This window comes from Rhinoraja longicauda, chromosome 3, assembly GCF_053455715.1.
Source record: "Rhinoraja longicauda isolate Sanriku21f chromosome 3, sRhiLon1.1, whole genome shotgun sequence".
Taxonomy (NCBI): Eukaryota; Metazoa; Chordata; class Chondrichthyes; order Rajiformes; family Arhynchobatidae; genus Rhinoraja; species Rhinoraja longicauda.
This window is the reverse complement of record NC_135955.1, coordinates 70,782,939-70,805,785: the sequence shown is the minus strand read 5'-3', so window position 1 is coordinate 70,805,785 and position 22,847 is coordinate 70,782,939. Positions and strand designations below refer to the sequence as shown.

The following is a 22,847-nucleotide window of genomic DNA, read 5'->3' as shown; positions in this document are numbered from 1 at the left end:
CCTGACTCTCAGTCTGAAGAAGGGTCTCGACCCGAGGCGTCACCCATTCTTCCTCTCCAGAGATGCCGCCTGTCCCGCTGAGTTACTCTCGCGTTTTGTGTCCGCCTTCAGCATCTGCAGTTCCTTCCGACACGAGCAAAGAACGTCGGACGGTTGCCTGCCGCGCGCGCGCGCGCACCGCTCCGCTGGAGGCCACGTCAACAGCGCGCGCTACCGTGAGCGCGCGGCGTCGCTCTCGCCAACGGCTACGGCTGACGCGGATGTTTTGCTTTTGAAACAGGTCGTGGCTGGGGGTGATTGGAGCTTTTTGCAGAGCATATTTGCAGCACATACCGTATTCAAAGATGTACTAGAAGATCTAATTGACGTTATCTGACGAGTATTTTTCAAGCCCCCCCTCAAAAAAAAATTGCGACCCAGGTTTGAGGAGCAGCTAAGCTCGGTGGTGAGCTGCAGCCAACACTGCAGATGAGATGGTGAAGGGCGTTGAAACCCTGGGTTCCGAATGGCGGAAGCTGCAGCGTTTGACGTCTCTCCGTGCCTTAGAATCGGCTGAAGGCGTGGAGGTTTTGTGTCGAAATGATATATATGCCCATCTGCAAGGAGACTAAACAATGCTCAAATAAAACTATACATACACAGTCATGCACCCGACGAATACTGTATCGATTTTTTTTGTTGTAAAATAGCGTACAAGTGCGAACGCTTAATGCATCTTTTGGCAAGATATTGTATCCTGCTTAGGTTTGAAAGGGGCCTTCGGTTGATCAGGAAGAAGATTACTTGGGTGAAAGATCATTCTCTCTTGTGGAGTGTAACATAGAACTGTGAGAAAGAAGTCACCCGTTCAACACAGTTCTGCGCGTTCATGTTCATTTACCAAAACAACCAGGAAATGCAATGAACTATTGAGTGATTGGGTAAAGAGCATAGAAACAAACGTGGATATTAGCGATATTAAGATGGTGCTTTCGGAATGACAAGATTGGAACAACAGATTCGTACTTTATGGAAGACTTTATAAAACTAGTTTATGGTTTGGCAATTTTGAATATTAGTGTGGTGAAATTGTTTAAATTTGAAGAGTTGCGCAAGGCTGAGTAAACAAGGAATATGCTAAACAGTAATAACCTGTGATTAACCCGTGTTTACACTGTCTACCTCGACAACGCTTAGGATTGGGAAGTACGGGTTGTTCCTCATCTGGTGGAACAGCATTTCGAAAATAAGGCAAGTTGTTCAACTCCATTGCTTGGACTCTATCTTTTCAACGAAATTGTATTTCACTGGAATATATGTTGAAACTGATACCATTGACCTACGACAAGCGAAGAAGATTTTGGCAACAGTTTTATCTCGTGACTTTTTAATGGGAAGACGTGTTTGGAAAACGATTTGGGATTTCCGCACAGTTCTGCCACTAAATGCATGTGACAGGAAAACGTCTAATTTTCGTGTTTGCCATTTAGTCTAATGTTTCATTTCAAGACGCTTTTCGAAGGAACTTTTTCCACTTTTCGGAACATTCAAAACAATAATGCAAATATCACCAGTGCGTTTATGTTTTTAACAGTGTAAGCACACTTGGTAAAAATGAAACTCAGCAGGCAATTCACTATATTTGGAAGTGCCATATTCTGCGTGGTGATCTTTTCCTTGTACTTAATGCTGGACCATGTTCAGTTCGATCAGCCAAAGAATGTCAGGAAAGAAATGACATTTCCCAAGGTAAGCGTTGTTGGATTTGTCGCGGGTTTTCACTGTGATCTAAGACTGCGACAGGTCGCGGCATACATTCACCCTTTAAGTTGATTCGAACCGATCTCGCATGGCATTGCTCAGGAATAGAAATTCAAACGACTTTCATTAACTATGTGGTCACTGCTCTCAATGTTAACCATTTTTGTACGTTTCCAACTCCAACGATTTAAAGAAAGGGAAGGGGAGGTGACATTTTTCCCAGTCTACATAATATTTCTATTTTGCTGATGGATGAAAAACAAAAATGCCTAAATGCTTTTCTTTCTGAATGAAATGAACACTTACTTTGTGGGACTTGTAAACTTAGTTTAAAGACAAAAACAAACCCCTGATGGAACTCAGCAGATCAGGCAGCATTTGTGAAGGGAGCGAAGAATGTCATATGTACCGGCAACGGAACAATGAAATTTGTATTTGCAGCAACATAACAAGCCTGTAATCACAATACTCATATATAACATGATAAAAATAAATAAAAATAAATAAATTAATAGCCAACCAACCAGTATGTTCACTACCGTACACCTGTAGTAGTTCAAGAGAGCATTCGTCAACATACCGACTCTTCTAAGGAAGTAGAGGTATTTATGGGCTTTATGATTGCATCAATGTCCTAGGCCCATGCAGAACTTCAGAGATGTGCATGCATAAGAACTTAGAGTTATTGACTCCCTCCACCATTGATAATAATAATAATAATAATTAAAAAAAACCTTTATTGTCGTTGCAACAGGTACAACGAAATTAAAAATAGCAATCCTGACAGTGCGTAACACGAAAAGTAAAACATATATGCAATAAATGCAAAACAAATAAATACTAATGTATTAAATACAAAAGTTTTAACAGTGTGACCTAGTGCAGAAAGTAGTGTTCAGTTCTCGTATGGCCCTGGGGTAAAAATTGTTCTTGAGTCTGTTTGTTCAGATTTGATCAACCTGAAACGTCGACCCAAGGGCAGAAGAACAAACAGACGGTGGCCAGGGTGGGATGGGTCTTTTAATATTTTGCCTGCTCTGCTGAGGCAGCGTAGGCTGAACAGGTGCTCCAGGGAGGGCAGTGAGCAGCCGATGATCTTCTGGGCCGTCGTGATGACCCTCTGAAGGGCCTTCCTGTCCTTTTCTGAGCAGCTGGCATACCATGTGGTTATACAGTATGCCAGCGCACTCTCGATGGAGCAGCGATAGAAGGACATCATGAGCTTCTCCTGCAGGTTGGTCTTCCTGAGGATCCTCAGGAAGTGGAGTCTCTGCTGTGCCTTCTTCACTGTGGTAATGGTGTTGGTAGACCAGGTAAGATCCTCTGCGATGTGCGTACCCAGGAACCTGAAAGCGGGTACCCTTTCCACACAGACCCCATTGATGTAGAGTGGGTCGTGTTCTGCACTGGTTTTCCTGTAGTCTATTATAAGTTCCTTTGTTTTGGAGGAGTTCAGGACAAGATTGTTCACTGAACACCATGCTGCCAGCCTTTGGATTTCATCCCTGTAGGTTGTCTCATCTCCTCCTGAGATGAGTCCAACCACACTTGTGTCATCCGCGAACTTGATGATGGTGTTGGTGGGATGGGTGGGGGCGCAGTCGTGAGTGTAGAGGGAGTAAAGGATGGGGCTCAACACACAGCCCTGTGGTGAGCCGGTGCTCAGTGTAATGGTGGAGGAGAGGTGAGGGCCTATTTTGACGGTCTGGGGGCGGTTGGTCAGGAAGTCCTTGATCCATTGGCAGATGGTTTGGGAAAATCCAAGGTCAGAAAGTTTGGTGACCAGTCTGCTCGGGATGACTGTGTTAAAGGCAGAGCTGAAGTCTAGGAAAAGCATCCTCACATAGCTCCCCTGGTGATCAAGGTGGGTCAGTGCAGTGTGAAGAGCAGTGGCGATGGCATCCCCTGTAGACCTATTTGCTCTGTAGGCAAACTGGTATGGGTCGAAGGTGGGTGGGAGGCTGGTTTTGATGTGCTGCAGGACCAGCCTCTCGAAGCACTTTGTGATGACCGGTGTGAGTGCTACCGGACGGTAGTCGTTAAGGCCGCTGATGGCAGACTTTTAAGGCAGTGGGATGATTGTGGCGGACTTCAGGCAGGGAGGAATGGTGGATTTTGAAAGGGACAGGTTGAAGATTTTTGTGAAGACCTCAGATAATTGGTCTGCACATTCCTTCAGCACTCTTCCCGTCACACCATCGGGGCCTGCAGCTTTCCTGGGATTCACTGCTCTGAGCACGCGCTTAACATCATTCTCCTGCACAGTGAAGATGTGGCTGTCAGGTGCTGGAGAGGGTGTTATGTCTGCCACTGCAGCTTTCACCTCGAAACGAGCAAAGAAACAGTTAAGTTCCTCTGCCAGCGAGGTGTCGCCGTCGGCAGTCGAGCGGTTGCTGGTCTTGTAGTTGGTGATGTGCTGGATGCCTTGCCACACCCGCCGTAGGTCATTGTTGGTAAAGTGGTCCTCAATCTTCCTCTTGTAGGACGCTTTGGCATCCTTGATGCCTCTCTTCAGGTTGGTTCTAGCAGCACTGTATAGAGCTCTATCACTAGACCTGAAGGCGGTATTACGGTCCTTGAGGAGAGACCTGACATCCTTTGTCATCCAGGGCTTCTGATTTGGATACAACCGGATGCGTTTGTCGACGGTGACATTGTCAACACAGTTTTGAATGTAGCAGAGTACAGTTGATGTGTACTCCTCGAAGTCCTGATCCTCAAAAATATCCCAGTTGGTCCTTTCGAAGCAATCCTGCAGCTGCGAGGAAGCTCCTTCAGGCCATGTCATAACAATCTTTATGGTGGCTGGAGCTTTCCTCCTGAGTGGGGTGTATGCTGGAGTTAAGAATATGGACAGGTGATCTGACTGTCCTAGGTGTGGTAGTGGTGCTGACGTGAAACCCTTCTTAATGTTTGAATAAACCTTGTCTAGTGTGTTTTTTCCCCTGGTAGTACATCTTATGTGTTGTTCAAATTTCGGGAGAACTGTCTTTAGGTCTGCATGGTTGAAGTCCCCGGCTATGATGTGGGCTGCTTCTGGATATGTGCTCTGTTGTGAGTTTATTGCACCGAGCAGGTAGCCTAAAGCTGTGCTAGCGTTAGCATTCGGTGGGATGTAGACTGCTGTTACTATAACCACTGTAAATTCACGAGGAAGGTAAAAAGGCCTGCATTTAACTGTCAGGAACTCCAGATCAGGAGAACAATGGCTATCCATGATTTTGGTGTTACTGCACCAGTTGTTGTGTACGTAAATGCATAACCCCCCCCCCCCCCTTGCTCTTACCGGAGTCGATGTTTCTATCCCAGCGAAACGCTGTTCGCCCGGCTAGCTCAATGGCTCCGTCTGGGATAAGTGGATGAAGCCATGTCTCTGTTACTAAGAGAATACAACAGTCCTCGACGAGTTTGTTTGCTGATATTTGTCGTTTTAATTCGTCCATTTTGTTGATGATGGATCTGGCGTTGGTGAGAAACATGCTTGGTAGCGGTGGTTTGTGTGGCTGTCTCTTTAGCTTGGCAAGTATACCGGACCGGCATCCTCGCTTTTGCTTCCTGTCTCTCCTCCGCCTGCGACGCCTGTTTGCGCCAACAACTATCCACGGAGAGCCCGGTGTCCTGGCTATCTCCTCCGGTATATTTCGTGGGTGTAGAAATTCGCTCGTAAGGTCCCGATTGCACTGGAATCCTATGATCAGAAGATCCTTGCAGTTGTAAGTAGGATTTGCATGACTAAAATTGACTAACAGACATAACACACATAACACACATAAAAAGCACCGAAAGGGAGAGCTGTGAGCCGCTGCGTCTGTGCGCGCCGCCATTTGGCTATAATCGGGACCTGTTGATGACGACATGTTTATAGATCCTCAGCTTCCCTCTTCTAAAGTCAATCAATTTTTTGGTCTTGCTGACGATGAGAGCAAGGTTATTGTTCTGGCACCATTTAATCAGATTATCAATCCTCCTCTTCTCCTCCGAACCAATATTACGGAACTGGCCAGTTCTGATATAAACAAATAAAGCAAGCTCTCAGAAGTTGTTGAATTCAATGTTGAGTCCAGAAGGTTTCAGTATTTCCAGAGATGGTAATTTTTGTGTTCCTGATGATTAAATTGGGCCTTGCAGGAGGTCACCGAAGGACAGGTCAGAGTAGGAGACAGGTGGAGTCTGCTCCGCTATTCGATCATGGCTGATCTATTTAGCCAATAGATCCCAATCACTTGCCTTCTCAACATAATGTTTATCATTCTTACCAAAAAGAACCTATAAATTTCCTCCTTAAAAATACCCAATGACTTGGCATCCACTGTGTCTGTGGCAATGAATTCCACAGATCCACCACTCTCTTGCTAAAGAAATTTCTCCTCATCTCCATTCTGAAGGTACGTCCTATTATTCTGAGATTGTGGCCTCTGGTCGTAGATTCTCCCACTACTGGAAACATTCTCTCCACATGCACTCTATCTGGGCCTTTCATTATTCGGTAGGTTTCAATGAGATTCCCCTTCATCCTGCTGAACCGAGCGAATCCAGGTCCTGAGTCATTAAACGCTCCCCATTCATTAACCCAATCATCCCCAGAATCATTCTCATAAACCTCCTCTGGACCCTCTCCAGGACCCTCCCCAACACCAGCACATCTTTCCTCAGATATGGGGCCCAAAATTGCTCACAATATTCCAAATGTGGCCTCACCAGTGCCTTATAAAGCCTCAACATTACATGCTTCCTTTTATATTCTAGTCCTCTAGAAATGAATGCTAATATTGCATTTGTCTTCCTTACTACTGACTCAACCTGCAAACCTTCACCTACCTTCGCATCATCTGCAAAGTTACCCACAAAACCTGTCCTATCACCCTGTGAAAGGAAGGATGCCACTAAGTTGGAAAGAGTGTAGAGAAGATTCATGAGGATATTGTCAGGACTTGAGGGCTTGTGCTTTAGGAAAGGGTTGGACAGGCTAGAGCTTTATTCCTTGGAGTGCAGAAGGTTGAGGGGTGATCTCATAGAGGTGTATAAAATCCTAAGGGGAATAGTTCGGGTACATGCACACTTTTTCCCAGGGTAGGGGAATCAATTAGGAGTCACAGTTTAAGAATAAGGGGTAGGCTATTTAGGACTGGGATGAGGAAAACTTCACCCAGAGAGATGCGAGTCTGTGGAATTCACTGCCACAGGAGGCAGTTGAGCCTAATTTACTGGATGTTTTCAAGAGAGAGTTAGATTTAGCTCTTAGGGCTAAAGGAATCAAAGGATATGGGGAAAACACAGGAATGGGCTACTGATTTTAGATGATCATATTGAATGGTCACCCATTCCTTCTTGAAGAAGGGTCTTGACCCGAAATGTCACCCATTCCTTCTGAAGAATGGGCTACTGATTTTAGATGATCATATTGAATGGTCACCCATTCCTTCTTGAAGAAGGGTCTCGACCCGAAACGTCACCCATTCCTTCTCTCCTGAGATGCTGCCTGACCTGTTGAGTTACTCCAGCATTTTGTGAAATAAATATTGGCTTGAAGGGCCAATTGGCCTACTCTGGCACTTATTTTTCTATGTTTCTAAGAGCCAAAGGGTATAGATTTAAAGTGAGAGGGAAACATTTTAAAAGAAACACGAGAGGCATTTTTTTCATTCAGAGGATGGAGGGTGTATCGAAGCTGCCAGAGAATGTAGTTGAGACAGGGGGTATGATAACAAGTTTCACCAGTCATTTGGACTGGTACATGGATAAGAAATGATTGGAGGGATATGGGCCAGGCATGGCAAATGGGACTAGCTTGGATGAGGTATCTCGGTTGGTATGGGCAAGGTGGGCCGAGGGCTTGTTTTCATACTGCATGGCTCTGTGACTTGGTTTTTATCTCAATTGTATAAATTGATACTTTCCACCGTTACAATATGAAGGATTTGCTGGATGGCTGTCTTTTCATTTTATTTGTTGCAGGGGCAACTTTCAATTTTGCATGAAAAGATTGATCACCTGGAACATCTATTAGCTGAAAACAACGAAATAATTTCAAATATCAGGGACTCGGTTATTAATTTGAGTAAATCTGTGAAAGATGGTCAAGGAGGTATTGAAGGCTCAAACTCAAGTCAAAGATTGGGCTCGGAATTCGTTGGCGCACCTTTAATTATTTCCATTGAAACAGAAGATTGCCAGTTTGCTTCAAAGGTTTACACAGAAGCATCAAACATACAAGTAAGTGGATTGTGGAACAAGAAATTAAATATTTGAATTGCTTCCGAGCCAAATAAGTATCTGCCTTAACTAGCTGCAAAATAATTCTGTCTAATGTGAACCCAGCAAGCTGATTAGGTAAAGGAAAAACATTCAAGGATTTTATTGATACCGAATTTCATCATTTTAATGTTTGTCTTTCAAGGAAAGCCTTTGTAGGAAAAATGTGTGGGCATTGCAAAAAATAAAATCAAACAGAATTTGAGGTCATAATATAATGTCATTAGTATCTAATGCTAAATAAATTATTTTACAGAAATGGCTTGAAAACTTTTGAAGTCAGGGAAATATATCTTTCCTTTGAAGTGGAGGAAATATCATATGCTGGTTTAATAGTATAACCTGAGAAAAGCTTTGTGTCTAAAACGTGTCTGCAGCTAATACCATGCTGTTTTGACAAAGGAACTTCAAAGTATTACAAAAGCTGTTCAATGTGTCATTGGGGTCCTTGTAAATTTTAGAACCATGGTCTTTCCAAATAGGATGAATAAAAGAGTATAAGAAAATAACTGCAGATGCTGGTACAAATCGATTTATTCACAAAATGCTGGAGTAACTCAGCAGGTCAGGCAGCATCTCGGGAGAGAAGGAATGGGTGACGTTTCGGGTCGAGAAGAAGGGTCTCGACCCGAAACGTCACCCATTCCTTCTCTCCCGAGATGCTGCCTGACCTAGGATGAATAAACGTTGGCACTTGATTTGCCGAAATTTATATTTTACCAATTATGTTTTGGTCCAAATAAAAAAAAGTCTTTGTACTGATGACCATGAAACAAATGAATTGTTAAAAATATATTCAGTTCACTAATGTCCTTCAGGGGAGGAAATTTGTCAGCCCTACCTGATCTAGCCTATAGATGACAACCCACAGCAAAGATGTTGACACATCTTCCCCATGAATTGTATTTTCACCATTTCAATTCTATTGTCTATGTATCTATGGTCAGATGATAAAATAGGACAGATCACAATATCAACCAACACACTGAAAGGAGATATGATAAAATCGCTCCCAATCTAGTTGATCCAGCAAAGTTCTCCTTAAGTAATTGAGTCATGTTGAATGGGCACACAGCCTTCAGTGCACTAAGTCTCTGCGACCACTGAGCACCCATCTATTGCAATTCTATTTTATTATCCCCACATTCCCATCAATTCTCCTGCATCTCTCCTTCCCCACTAGGCTGATTTGCAATGGGCAATTGACCTACCAGCCCATATATCTCAGAGAACCCAGAAGAATCCACATGGTCATTGGAAGAATGTGTAAATTTGTGTTTATGTTCACTAATTGTGCAATGTTTAATTCTATTTGCAACTCTTTAGAAAATGAAGTCCATGTCTGCATGCACCAAGACCAAGACAAATTTCAGGCATGTGCCAATAAGTGGCAAGTACCATTCATGCTACTAAAATGACAGGCAAAGACCATGATCATTTAGTGAGAATTGATGCACTTACTTTGATCTCTAAGCATTGTTTACTCACTATCAACTGGAAGTCATCGTTGACAAAACCCTACCTAAACCAGTCCGATAAGCATTGTGTTGACAAGAATGGCTATCCTGTTGCAAGTGACTCATCTCTTGACACGCAAAGCCTTTTGGCTAAGTTCAAGTCAGAAGCATTAAGAAGCACTTTCACTTCGCTGGTGAAGTGTAGTTCATACAACATTAAATCAATAAGCTTATGCAGTCTCACAAATCCACAACCTCTACCTTAAAGAAGGCATCTAACAAATGTGAATACACTGCCTGCCAGTTCCCCTCCAAAATCTATACCTTATTGATTTAGAAATATATCGCCAATCCTTCACTGTTGTGGTATTGCAATTTCCTGCCCAACAACAGTGTAGAATTACCTTTACCTGAAGGACACCAACGGTTCAAAAATGATGCTCAGGGTTATTTATATAGGAAGAGCAATAATTGTTTGCCTTGCAAAAATAACCATATTTTGAAACTAAATAGGAAAACATAGCAAGTTGCCCCATTGTCTCAAAGTTGTTGGTCAATTTCTGATTAAAAGTCAAGTTGAACATCTTGAACATACATTTTTTTCATTTTATTAAATAATTCTCTATTTTATAATCCAGTGCTTTGTTGGAAAAATAACATATTAGTTCTTATTAAACCTTTTGTGCTAAAAAGACGATATTTTAAATCAGAACCACACATTAGCTAGCATCTATGAAAAGAGAAGGGTGGGTTAACTTGCTCAGTTCTGAAGGGTCTCTGACCTGTAATATTAACTCTGTTTCTCATTCTACTGACTTTGCGTGATCCACTGATTGTTTCCAACATTATCTACTTTTGTTTCAGATTTCTAGCATCTGCAGATCCTTTAATTTATTAGAATAAAATTTACTCTGGTTATGACATGTCATCATGGTTTTCTGCACTTTATTTTTCTATATTCAGCATAAGAAAGCTACTTTGATCTCCGCATAGCAATTTACTGAATGTGTGCTTATATTTTGAAGAGTGATGCAAATTTCTTTATTGTTTTTATCAGCTGTAGTCATTGTGAAATAATATGTAGATTTTAGTTTGTACAAGATCTGCTTTCTAAAATGAAATGTCATTTTGTCATACAGAATCCTGAAACTACAACTGCAGCAGGGATGTACAGTGAAATGCCTTTGCTAATCAGCTTTTAATTATTTCTTATCTCTTATAGATGTTGGATATCTATAAACTTTTACCTTTTGACAACCCAGATGGTGGAGTTTGGAAACAGGGCTTTGACATCACATACAATGAACATGAGTGGGATGATGACCCATTGCAGATATTTGTTGTGCCCCATTCGCACAATGATCCTGGTGAGGAATGGGGACATGCAGTACAATTCTAGAACATGCATTTCACCAAGTTAATTATCAGTCATTTAATTTTTAATTTGTGTTAGATTCTCAAGAGAAAAGATTGAGTGGTGAAGGCTAGCTTAATATATGCAGGTTATTATGCTACTGCTTCAGACTTCTGGGGTGTAGTACAATATTGCTTTTTGTTATTAAAGCTTTTGACAATTTTTATGATTTCTTACAGGACAATACTTTTTTCTAATCTAACTTAATATTTAAAAAACATGAATGTCATCAATCAGGACAGAGGTCCAGGACAGAGGTAGGGTATCCATCAATTAGAATTATTTTAGAACAAAATTACCTATTCTTAGAAGCTTATTGGATTTCTTCAGTCAGTTATTAAACTAATGGTTTCCAGTAGATTTTCAGAATATGGCATGTAATATGATAAAGTTCAAGGTCTTTGAATAAATGTTAAACTTTCAATTTGATTAACAATAAATGTAGCATCAGAATACCTTTAGTATAGTTAGCACCAGTCAAGTGGAATGCATTGTTCTGGATGGTATTAAGTTTCTTGAGTGTTGTTGGAGTTGCACAGGCAAGTGAGGGGTATTTTATCAGATTTATGACGTGTCTTGTACATGGATAAATGGTATTGGAATGTTTGGAGGCGAGTCACATATCACAAGCAAGCAGAATGTATTTAAACATCTCTAAAGTGATCACTTATAGATGGGGTCAGACAAGTAGTCACTCGCTAGAGAATACCCAACCTCTGTCCTGGTCTTCTGGCAACAGATTTATGTGACTGGTTTCAGAAGAATTTCTTGGTAATAATGACCCCCAATGTGTTGTTGGTGGAGGACTAGAGGATGATAATCCCAATGGATGTCAAGGTTAGACCCTCTTTTGTTGGTAATGGTCGCTGTCACATTTGTGCATTATGCTGGCATGAAATGCTTCTTTTTCTAAACAGATATGAATGGCATTGAACATTGTGAAATCATCTGCGAGATCACCATGTCTAATCTTATGATATACGAAAAAGTAATTAATGACATAGCTGAAGATGGTTAGGCCAACGGAATTGTCCCCAGGAGCTACTGCAGTCATGTACAGTGGTTTGTATGTTTGCCTTCAACAAATGCCACCATCGTCTTTTGTATGACTCCAATCACTGAAATATCTTCCCAATGATGCACAGAGGTTTCAGATTTATTTCAGCACCTTGATGACATATTTGGTGACTGCCTTGATATCAATTGTAATCACTCTCATCTCACTGACCATCAACACAGATGCACTTCAGGGCTGCATACTCAGCCCCTTGCTCTATCTCCAATGCCATTTACAAATTTGCCAACAACATCACTATTGTTGACTAAATCATGAGCGGTGATGAATACAGGAATGAGATGGAACACGTGGTTGAGTGGTGTCACGACAACAACTCAATGTCAACAAAACGAAGGACAAAAAAGAGGAAGTCGGGAAACCATATGCCAATTTACATTGGTAGGTCAGTCGTGGAGTGAGTTAACAACTACAAATTCTTGTTAATATCTTGGATGACCTGTCCTGGCCCAGCATGTAAATGTATGCACGAAGAAGGCCTCTTTTTTATGGTTCAGCATGTTCCAGACGTCTGCAGATGCACTGTAGAAAGTATCCTGACTGGTCGCATCATGGCCTGGTACAACAATTCCAATACACAGGAATGCAAGAATGTGCAGAGATGTTAACTTGCATCTCCTCTGATGTTCCTTAATGATTGCACATATTTCAATGTTTTTCAAATATTTTAACTTCAAGGCAAACCTAGTCTGTTTATTTCTCTTCTCATAGAACAAACATGCCGTCCTAAAAATCAATCTACTGAACTCTTGTTGCACTCCCTATATACCCATTTTTTAGGTAAGAAACCCAGACTTCTGCATAATATTTAGATGCAGTCCTGCCAGGGTTCTTATATTTTGAAAAAAAAATCTTTACTCTAATACTCAAATACCGTTGAAATAAAGACCAGCACATTGTTTGCCTTCCTAATTGTTTGTTGCGCCTGCATGTTAACTTTTACTGATGCGTGTAGAAGGAAATTCAGATCCCTCTACACACTAAGAATAGAGTTTCCTTTACCTCACCTTCCACCCTACCATGTCCAGCAGATCACTCTCCATAATCTCTGCTACCTACAACATGATGTATTTATCAGACAAATCTTCTACTTCCTTCTTCTGTCGGCTTTCTAAAGGGTCTAAACCCTCCATGGCTCTTTTGCTCTTCCATTCTGACTAATGCTCACTCCCATTTTTGTGTTAGTATCCCATGCTGCAGGGATGCAACTTGTATCCCTTCTCTTCCCATCATACATGCATTCCTTCCATGAAAAGCAATGATTTGCTTGTATTGATTTCTAGGGAGTGCTGCAAGGGTGCACCACATTGATTCCTGGGTTAGCATATTTCTCCTACGAGGAGAAAATAAACAATGCTCACAATCTGGTTTCCTCTGCAGTGGAGAAATTAAAGATAGTTTGGATGAACATTTTGTAAAACATTCTTCTTCAGTCTTCAAGGGTGACTTTGAGCTTCCAGTCAATTTCATTCTCCACCCTTTGTTCTTTGTCTTTCATCTCTTATACTGCTTCAGTGATGCCCAATGTAGGTCCTAGCAATAACATCTCATCTTCTGAATGGGCATGGTAAGCTTTTTGGGCTAAGTATTGGATTCAGTAATTTCAGAAAATCAGTCTTCACTTTGTTTCAGAACTAACCAATTCTGACAGAGTATCATCCACCTGTGACATTAATTCTCTTCCTCATCAATATCACAGCGAACATCATTGCATTTCTGACTCATCACAGAAAATATATTGTGAATTAGTAGACTGGGAGTGTACTTTTATTCGAATGATATAATTCAGTTATGTTTTGAGTGGATCTGTTAATCAATTCTAGTTCAAGACAACTCTAAATGACACAATAACACAAACCTTTGATTTCTTTTAAAAAGTGATATGAATTGAAGAAAAGGTTATCCCACGTGGATGAATTCAGTTACTTTCTAGATGCAATAATATTGAAAACAACAAATGAAAAAGGTTTCTAAGAAATTTGCACAAACATATTGATTTCCTGTTAATTTTATGTTTACAAAAGATTGTCAAATTTGAAAGAGAAACATCAATTGATTCAGAAGCCATGGGTAAATGTCTGGTCAAAAATGTAGGCATGGAACAATTTCGAGCAAGTTTTCAAAGTAAAAACATTTGCCAGAGTAAAATATGTGATTCTGGCATCCATCTATATGTGGGAGACGATGGTGCGGCTTGGCGTTGTCCTACTTGGAGAGGGGGATTTTTCAGTGTCCTCTCCATTTGATTTGGCCGCTGAGCCTGGGCAGGTAAATGGGAATGCAAACTTGTCCAGCATCTGCATTCCCCTCTCGACCTAATAGGCTGATTCCAGTGGAACGGCGTGGCTGCTACATCTGGGGCCTACTCGGTTGCAGGAAGGCGGACGCACGAGGGATCAGCCGACCATCTCTAGGGACTTCAGCTCCAGTGCCTTTGGCTCTCCTGAGCCTTACCCACAAGGCAGCGGGTGCTATTTAATCCATAATTGGGACCTGGTTGATGGACGTCAGGACATGTCCACACGCCGGTGGGTCTGCACGTTGCACCTCTGGGGGCCAGAGTTCCTCCGAGATCCTCGCACAGTTTAGCCTGTGACTAAAGGTGGCCCCAGTTAATATGTGATGCCACGAGGAGGTACTATGAGAGTTTTGATGATGCAGAGGTTATGTACTGGCAGAAGGAGGCTTACGCACTCGGCTCCCTTTTTCACAAAATTTGCTAGCCAGCGGCATCTGGTTTTATACCAGGGCACTAGACACATGCAACACCCTGTGGCTCGCGCCACCAACACATGAGATTAAGAGCATAAAAACAAAAGAGCAAAACAATTATTTGAGAAAACAAGTATTTTGTCAGTATGTTGGTAAAAGAAGAATTGTTATGCATGAGGTCATATAGCCAAAAAGAAAGAAGATTGTTATTTGCGGGGATGGGCACCAGATGATTGTAGCCACGTATTACATACATTGACTTCTTTGCTTCGCCCATCATGGCAGCAAATGTGCTTTAAATATACCTTACTAAATTATTGTAAAGTGCCTGAAAGGCCTTGGTCATTGAGGCTCTGAAGGTATTGTAGAAATTCAATTTCAATATACTCTCAGCCGTCCAGCAACCAAATGGTAAAGGGATTGCTCGTTACATGATTATGCCAGTTGCACTGAAATTGCTCAACAAAATATTGTGTATAAGACATGAGTATTCTGTGCATGTGCCTTAAAAAACTAGAACTATGTCATCTACAGAGCCTTTTAAATCAGTGTTTTACACTGCAATTCTATATTTTAAGGCTAAACAGTATTAATATAAAATACAGCAAAAATAAATCAAATGAAAGATTGTATTCACCAACATTTGAAATGCCAAATCTTTCATGAAGATGTTGCTGCTATCCAACTATAACTGTTGCTCTTGGATATAAATGGCAATAAAATGTCTTTACATACTTGTTTTGCATAACACCTGAAATAAAATTCAATATTTGAGTTTATTTCCATAAAACAAATCTTATGTAGGCTATGCATAGACCTTTACGCATGTTGTTAGAAATATTTGCAGACTGCATGACAATGACCTATAGTAAAGTGCCTGAAAGGCCTTGGTCATTGAGACCACCGGATGGTGGCATCAGCGATGGCAGCCTCGCCAACAGCCTGTCTGTCTTTTTGTCTTTTTTGTTATTTTTAGTGTGTTTTAAAAGTATGTGTTAATGTTCTCTGGTTTGTTTTATGTGGGGGAGGGGGTTGGGGGAAACATTTTTCAATCTCGTAACTTGCCGGAGATGTGGTTTTTTTTTTTTGATCGCATCTCCGGTTGCTCTGCGGCCTAACATCAAGGAGCTGGCGGCCTTGCTCGAGACAAACTTTGAACCCCACCGCGGGGCCGTGGACTTAACAATCTGTTGCCTTGCCTTGCCTGGGATCGACTCTCCAACGGCGGCCTGCGGATTTCAACATCGAGGAGCTCACAGTCTCGGGTAGAGACTGATGTCGGGAAGCTCCAAAGTTGCAGAAGGTTCGACTAGCCCCGGCCCGGGGTCTGATCGCCCAGGGTGGGGGAGCTGAGATCCCCCCTGATGCGGTAGCTTGATCACCCAGATGCGGGGAGCTCGACCGTCAGTTGCTGGTGCCAAGATCGCCTCGACAACGGAAGGTTTGAGTGCCCCGACCACGGGAGAACAAAGAAGGGAAGAAGATTGAACTTTTTTGCTTTCCATCACAGTGAGGAATGTGGAGGAGTCACCGTGGTGGATGTTCATGTTAAAAATTTATTTGGGTGTCTTGTTGCTCTTTATTGGTATGATTGTATGGGAAATCAAATTCCTCGTATGTTGCAAAACATACATGGCTAATAAAATAGTATTATGATTATTATTCACGAATACCAGATGTTTAAGATGCAGTATAATGTGGATAAATGCGAGGTTATCCACTTTGGTGGCAAGGACAGGAAGGCAGATTATTATCTGAATGGTGTCAGATTAGGAAAAGGGGAGGTAGAACGAGACCTGGGTGTGCTTGTACATCAGTCACTGAAAGTAAGCATGCAGGTACAGCAGGCAGTGAAGAAAGCTAATGGCATATTGGCCTTCATTACAAGAGGATTTGAGTTTATGAGCAAGGAGGTCCTACTGCAGTTGTACAGGGCCCTGGTGAGACCGCACCTCCTAATTTGAGGAAGGAAATTATTGCTATTGAGGGAGTGCAGCGTAAATTCACCAGGTTAATTGCTGGGATGACGGGACTGACATATGATGAAAGAATAGGTCGACTAGGCTTGTATTCACTGGAATTTAGAAGGATGAGAGGGAATCTTATAGAAACATATAAAATTCTTAAAGGATTGGACAAGCTAGATGCAGAAAAAATGTTCCTGATGTTGGGCGAGTCTAGAACCAGGGGCACAGTTTAAGAATAAGGGGTAGACCATTTAGGACTGAGATGAGGAGAAACTTTTTCATCCAGAGAGTTGTGAATCTGTGGAATTCTCTGCCACAGAAGGCAGTGGAGACCAATTCACTGGATGTTTTCAAGAGTTAGATTTAGCTCTTTGGGCTAAAGGAATCAAGGGATATGGGGAAAAGGTAGGGACAAGTACTGATTTTAGATGATCAGCCATGATCATATTGAATGGCGGTGGTGGCTCGAACGGCCGAATGGCCTACTCCTGCTATTTTTCTATGTTTCTACGTTTGCTGTATTTGTTTCAAACAGTTACAAATACATCGTAACTAGAAAAATGTATGTCAATTACTGCTTCAGACGAGTTAGTGGAGATTGTGCCCAACCATGAATGGTGGGAAAGGGCTGAAGGGAAATACCCTAATTCCTCTTTGCCCTTGACCAGTTTGATTTGACTGTCTTGTCCGAAGTCAGTTTCGACTTCCAAACCCAGAGATATTCCTACAGTGGATATTGGATGTGAAGTAGCTACATTTTGAGTCAACCACCTCATTAATGCCTTTAAAATAGTGATTTGCCTCTTTGGAGTGCATTTGCACCCATTCCACCTCATCTATTTACTAAAACTCTAATTTGTTTGTTTCTGAACTACAGCCAAAACGGTACACGATAGCGTGACAATTTTAGGCCCATCTTACTCACCGTCCTCCCTTTGGTGCTAATGCAAGTCGTTTCATTGAAATCGATGTTATATTTTTAAAGTCATTCACATTTTAAAGTTTAAATCTATCTCCTCTCCTAGGGGGGGAGGGGGTTGGGAGGGAGCGGGGAGGAGGATGTTGTGGGGGGGAGGGGGGAGGAGGGAGGGGGGATGGAGGGAGAGGGATGGGGGGAGAGGGGAGGAGGAGAGGAGGAGAGAGGGAGAGGGGAGGGGGGGAGGAGAGGGTGCTGCACCAATGCAGGAGAGGTTTGGGCCCACTTGGTCTAGTCTTCTTTAAAACTGGAAGCAGGTTTGCATTTTTAATCTCTCCCTCTATCCTGGAGGATGGAGTTAAAATTATTACCCTGTTAGAGCTTTGCATATGTAAATATCTATTGCGAAAACCTAGATGTGCAGTAAAATGAGATTATAGTTAAATGAGATAATATGCTTTTGATAGAGCACAAGAAATGATGTTACATGTGCAATAAGGCATAAAACTGTCACTAATGTGAATCCATTTGTAAAATTCATAAACTGCTAAATATAAGAGTAGATATCTAAACTCTTAGAATGTTGATTAGAACTTTAAAATATTTTTATTTTTATTTATATTGTAAAAAATTATTTTTAGGTTGGCTGAAAACATTTGATGATTATTACAGAGATCAGACTCAGCATATTCTGAACAACATGGTAATTAAGCTACAAGGAGATGTTCGTAGGAAGTTTATTTGGTCTGAGATTTCGTACTTCTCAAAATGGTGGAATAACATTGACGGACAGAAGAAAGATGCTGTGAAAAGGTTTGCAGCTATCAAAAAATACATTGAATTCTATAATGTGGTTAAAGGAAATGAAAAATGTTAAGAGTTTCCCCGTTTACTGATATCAAAACATTTCACATTTCATAATTTTCACCCTCCACCAGTTTATATTAGTTTCCATCCATTATATACGGACAACCAATTATCAAACATATGAGCTCAAGCTAACACAGTATTTGCCATGTCAATAAGGACATTGGATGAAAATTATTCTGGCCTACAGGTTGATCTATTTTCATAATCTTAATTCTACTTTAAACAATATGTTCATTTCTTTAATATTTATAGATTTTATTATTAAAATTACTTGGTTCTGATAGTAGTCATCATCTATCAGTATCATATGCTTTATTGCTCTGGTTATTGTTGAGCATCTTACTGGAAATATATTTATTCAGGCATGCAAACATTTCAACTCATGATTTATGCCCATTTAACCCCATGGAAAAGGTGAATGAAATTATGTGCAGTTTTTTGCAGAATACAAAGTTCCTGGTGGGCTCTCGTGGCAATGGGTAGTTAAGAAACAGATCTGATCTGGTTGGCAGTGACACCCAGGAAATCAAATTTTCACAGTGTAGGCATCACTGACAAGGCCAGCATTTATTCCTCATTCCTTATTGCCCAATATTGAGCTGCTTATTAATCCATTTTGAGGATGAAAGAGGGTATTTAAAAGTAAACCATGTTGGTGAGCCTGGAGTTAGGATTGGGATGGTGAAATTCCTCTCTGAAGGCTGTAATAATGAGCTAAATGGCTTCGTAACAAGATGGGAGTTTTGTGGTCGCCATTAACAATGATTAGTTTTATTAAATAATTTCATATTTACTGGAATTGAATTCCACAGCTACCATGATAAAATTTAAACTCAGGATTTGTATTAGTTTATTATTGTCATCTGTAACAAGATACTATGAAAACCTTTGTTTGCACACTATCCAGTAAAATCAAATAACACTATACATGAGTACAATTAAGCCGTACACAAGTACATCAGGTAGTTTAAGAGAATACTAGAGTGCAGAATATTGTTACAGTATTCTAGCAATAAAGTGACTGAAAAAAGTGCACGGTCATAATGAGGTTGGAAGATCAGGTCTACATGTAGTTCCACCAGATTCTCTAAATCCGTTAAAGTGCATTTCTTCCCCTCTCTTCACACTGCTACAGTCATTTCTCATCGTGCAGTGCAAAGGCTTTTAGGGCCGTTTCAAAAAGACACATTCGCAAATTAGATGCAATTATTTGTGAGACAGCGTCAATTCATTTGCTGGAGCAGGGAAATTTGTGCCTTTGCACAACTGAACACAATAATCCCATTTATTGGGAGCTGTTCTGGAATATTTTGATCATACTGACACTTTTGAAAGTTAAATGAATGTGCGTTGCAATGTTATTTTAGCATTAGTTTACATTTAGTTTACATTTAAAAATGAATATTTAATTTATGTGAGAACAGAAATCATTGTTAAAAAGTTTAAGTGTGAAGTCAATTCTGAGGGCAAGACCACACACATCTCTAACTTATAGTGAATTCATTCTGTCTTGAATAGTGAAAGAAATCCTGACTTGCACTAATAGGGAAACTAAATTAAATATTTGCAAGCAGTTCATTTTGCAGCTGTCATCAGACATGGTGAAATGATTTACAAATTTTGGTGTATGCAACTTTGCTTATTTCAACCTCTAGTTTACTTCACACATTCCATAAATGATTAGAATAAATGGGTTGCACTCAGTTTATTTTGTGTATGGCCACAGAAGTTTGGAATTCCAGTTAGTAGATATGGTTAATGCTTTTAGAAGTTCAATTAGTCCTGTATTTATAAGTTGAAGCTGTAATTTTAATGTTTCAACCTCTGAAAATATGTATGTTCTTTACATTATTTAACTTACAAGTAGTTAATATATTTCCTTTGTCTGATTAAAGGCGAAATTAAATTACATTCTCTACCTATTTTTCAAAAGAAAACTGAAAATACTAGAAAATGCAACCATTATCAAACCTTGTAGTGCAGTAAGCAGGTCACCATTCTGATAAAAACTCAACAAGGAAGTTAACTATTTATTTTCCTCATTTTCAACCTAACTTTGAGCATTTTCTGTTTTATTACTAATTTCCAGCATCAGCAGTATGTTGCTTTTAGATTTTGTTTTCTTTTCACATTGTCAAAAAGAATTAGATTTCTTAATCCTTCACCCAGTTGTTTTCTAAACAATGACTATTAAAGAATCATTGAAACTTAACATTTTGCTATCTTGACATGACATTTTTAAATTTGATGCTTATTTTCTTTTCTAGACTATATGAACAGGGTCAGTTTGAAATAACAACAGGAGGCTGGGTCATGACTGATGAGGCCAGTACACATTACTATGCAATGATTGACCAGCTGATTGAAGGACATCAGTGGCTTGAAAGGAACCTAGGTGGGAATCGTTCAAACATTATTTTTGCTTCTTCTCTTTCAAATTACTAACCTCTTTCACCACTCCTTAATACAATATTAATCTGGTGTGGAGTTTGATTATTTGTTTTGAACAAATTATCTATTAAACCTGTTGTTTTATTTGTTGGGTATATATGATGTTCAACATCAATGAAACCATAAATAATATAATTATCTTAATTCTTGTGCGAAGTTCATTTGTGTTTTATTTTACAATTAAAATATTTTAATTAAAATAACTCAAGTGGAACTTAATTAAGAATAGAAAAGTTAAGATAAGTTATTTATATATTTGGAAAAGGGTCTGAAGAAGGGTCTCGACCTGAAACGTCACCCATTCCTTCTCTCCCGAGATGCTGCCTGACCTGCTGAGTTACTCCAGCATTTTGTGAATAAATACCTTCGATTTGTACCAGCATCTGCAGTTATTTTTTTACACTATATATTTGGAAACGTCTTCCCAATGTTTTAGCCGCCTTCTCCACCTTAATATGCGTTTCTCTCTAGTTTCTTAACCAATCATCTTTCAAATCCTCTTGGAGCTAATGTTTAAATTGTTAACTCTCCTTGGATTCTGCCCCATTACTTTTTAGAACTGCTACTATCATCAAACCTTGTAGCACAGTAAGCGGCTGTATACCTCAGTCAACAATGGAGCTACTTGGATTGCTCTTCCTTTCCATCTCTTAGTGACTGTCCTTGTACATAATGGCTCTTTTCAGGTTGTTCACACAAATTGTTGGATGTGATGGAAGTTGCTGTGTTTTCTCTTTGTTTGGCTACATGGTTGTCCCCAGCGCAGAAACATCTCTATATTAACAGCCACAACTCAGGGGGAGACAACAGCTTCCATCATATCCTACAGGAAGTGGTGGGAAAGACCACAAATTCCAGCAGTCTGTTAACAGATGGAGCACCCACTGCTGATGCACAACAGTGGCTGACATCTCAGTGCTGAGCGGCTACAATAGACAATAGACAATAGGTGCAGGAGAAGGCCATTCGGCCCTTCGAGCCAGCACCACCATTCAATGTGATCATGGCTGATCATTCTCAATCAGTAACCCGTTCCTGCCTTATAGACAATAGACAATAGGTGCAGGAGGAGACCATTCGGCCCTTCGAGCCAGCACCGCCATTCAATGTGATCATGGCTGATCATTCTCAATCGGTACCCTGTTCCTGCCTTCTCCCCATACCCCCTGACTCCGCTATCCTTATCTAGCTCTCTCTTGAATGCATTCAGAGAATTGGCCTCCACTGCCTTCTGAGACAGAGAATTCCACAGATTTACAACTCTCTGACTGAAAAAGATTTTCCTCATCTCTGTTCTAAATGGCCTACCCCTTATTCTTAAACTGTGGCCCCTGGTTCTGGATTCCCCCAACATTGGGAACATGTTTCCTGCCTCTAACATGTCCAACCCCTTAATAATCTTATATGTTTCGATAGGATCCCCTCTAATCCTTCTAAATTCCAGTGTATACAAGCCTAGTCGCTCCAGTCTTTCAACATATGACAGACCCGCCATTCTGGGAATTAACCAAGTAAACCTACGCTGCACGCCCTCAATAGCAAGAATATCCTTCCTCAAATTTGGAGACCAAAACTGCACACAGTACTCCAGGTGTGGTCTCACTAGGGCCCTGTACAACTGCAGAAGGACCAATTTGCTCCTGTACTCAACTCCTCTTGTTATGGCCAACATTCCATTGGCTTTCTTCACTGCCTGTTGTACCTGCATGCTTCCTTTCAGTGCCTGATGCACTAGGACCCCCAGATCTCGTTGTACGTCCCCTTTTCCTAACTTGACACCATTCAGATAATAATCTGCCTTCCTATTCTTACCACCAAAGTGGATAACCTCACACTTATCCACATTAAACCGCATCTGCTATGCATCTGCCCACTCACACAACCTGTCCAAGTCACCCTGCAACCTCATAGCATCTTCCTCACAGTTCACACTACCACCCAGCTTTGTATCATCTGCAAATTTGCTAATGGTACTTTTAATCCCTTCATCCAA

At 40.9% G+C, this 22,847-nt stretch overlaps 1 protein-coding gene across 2 annotated transcripts in view; it reads left to right on the top strand.

Moving 5' to 3' along the window:
* Positions 1–267: 267 nt before the first annotated feature.
* The window catches only part of man2a1 (mannosidase, alpha, class 2A, member 1), a 91,026-nt gene continuing 68,446 nt past the window's right edge, over positions 268–22,847 (top strand). Inside the window, exons 1-5 of one of the 2 annotated variants that reach the window (XM_078396368.1) lie at positions 268–1,728; positions 7,696–7,953; positions 10,672–10,816; positions 18,175–18,346; positions 20,671–20,798. In XM_078396368.1, coding sequence (XP_078252494.1) covers positions 1,594–1,728; positions 7,696–7,953; positions 10,672–10,816; positions 18,175–18,346; positions 20,671–20,798 — 838 coding nt within the window. In that variant the 5' untranslated portion in view covers positions 268–1,593. Of the gene's footprint in view, positions 1,729–7,695; positions 7,954–10,671; positions 10,817–12,014; positions 12,320–18,174; positions 18,347–20,670; positions 20,799–22,847 lie in introns of those variants that run through there. The other variant, XM_078396369.1, reaches the window with a different exon arrangement.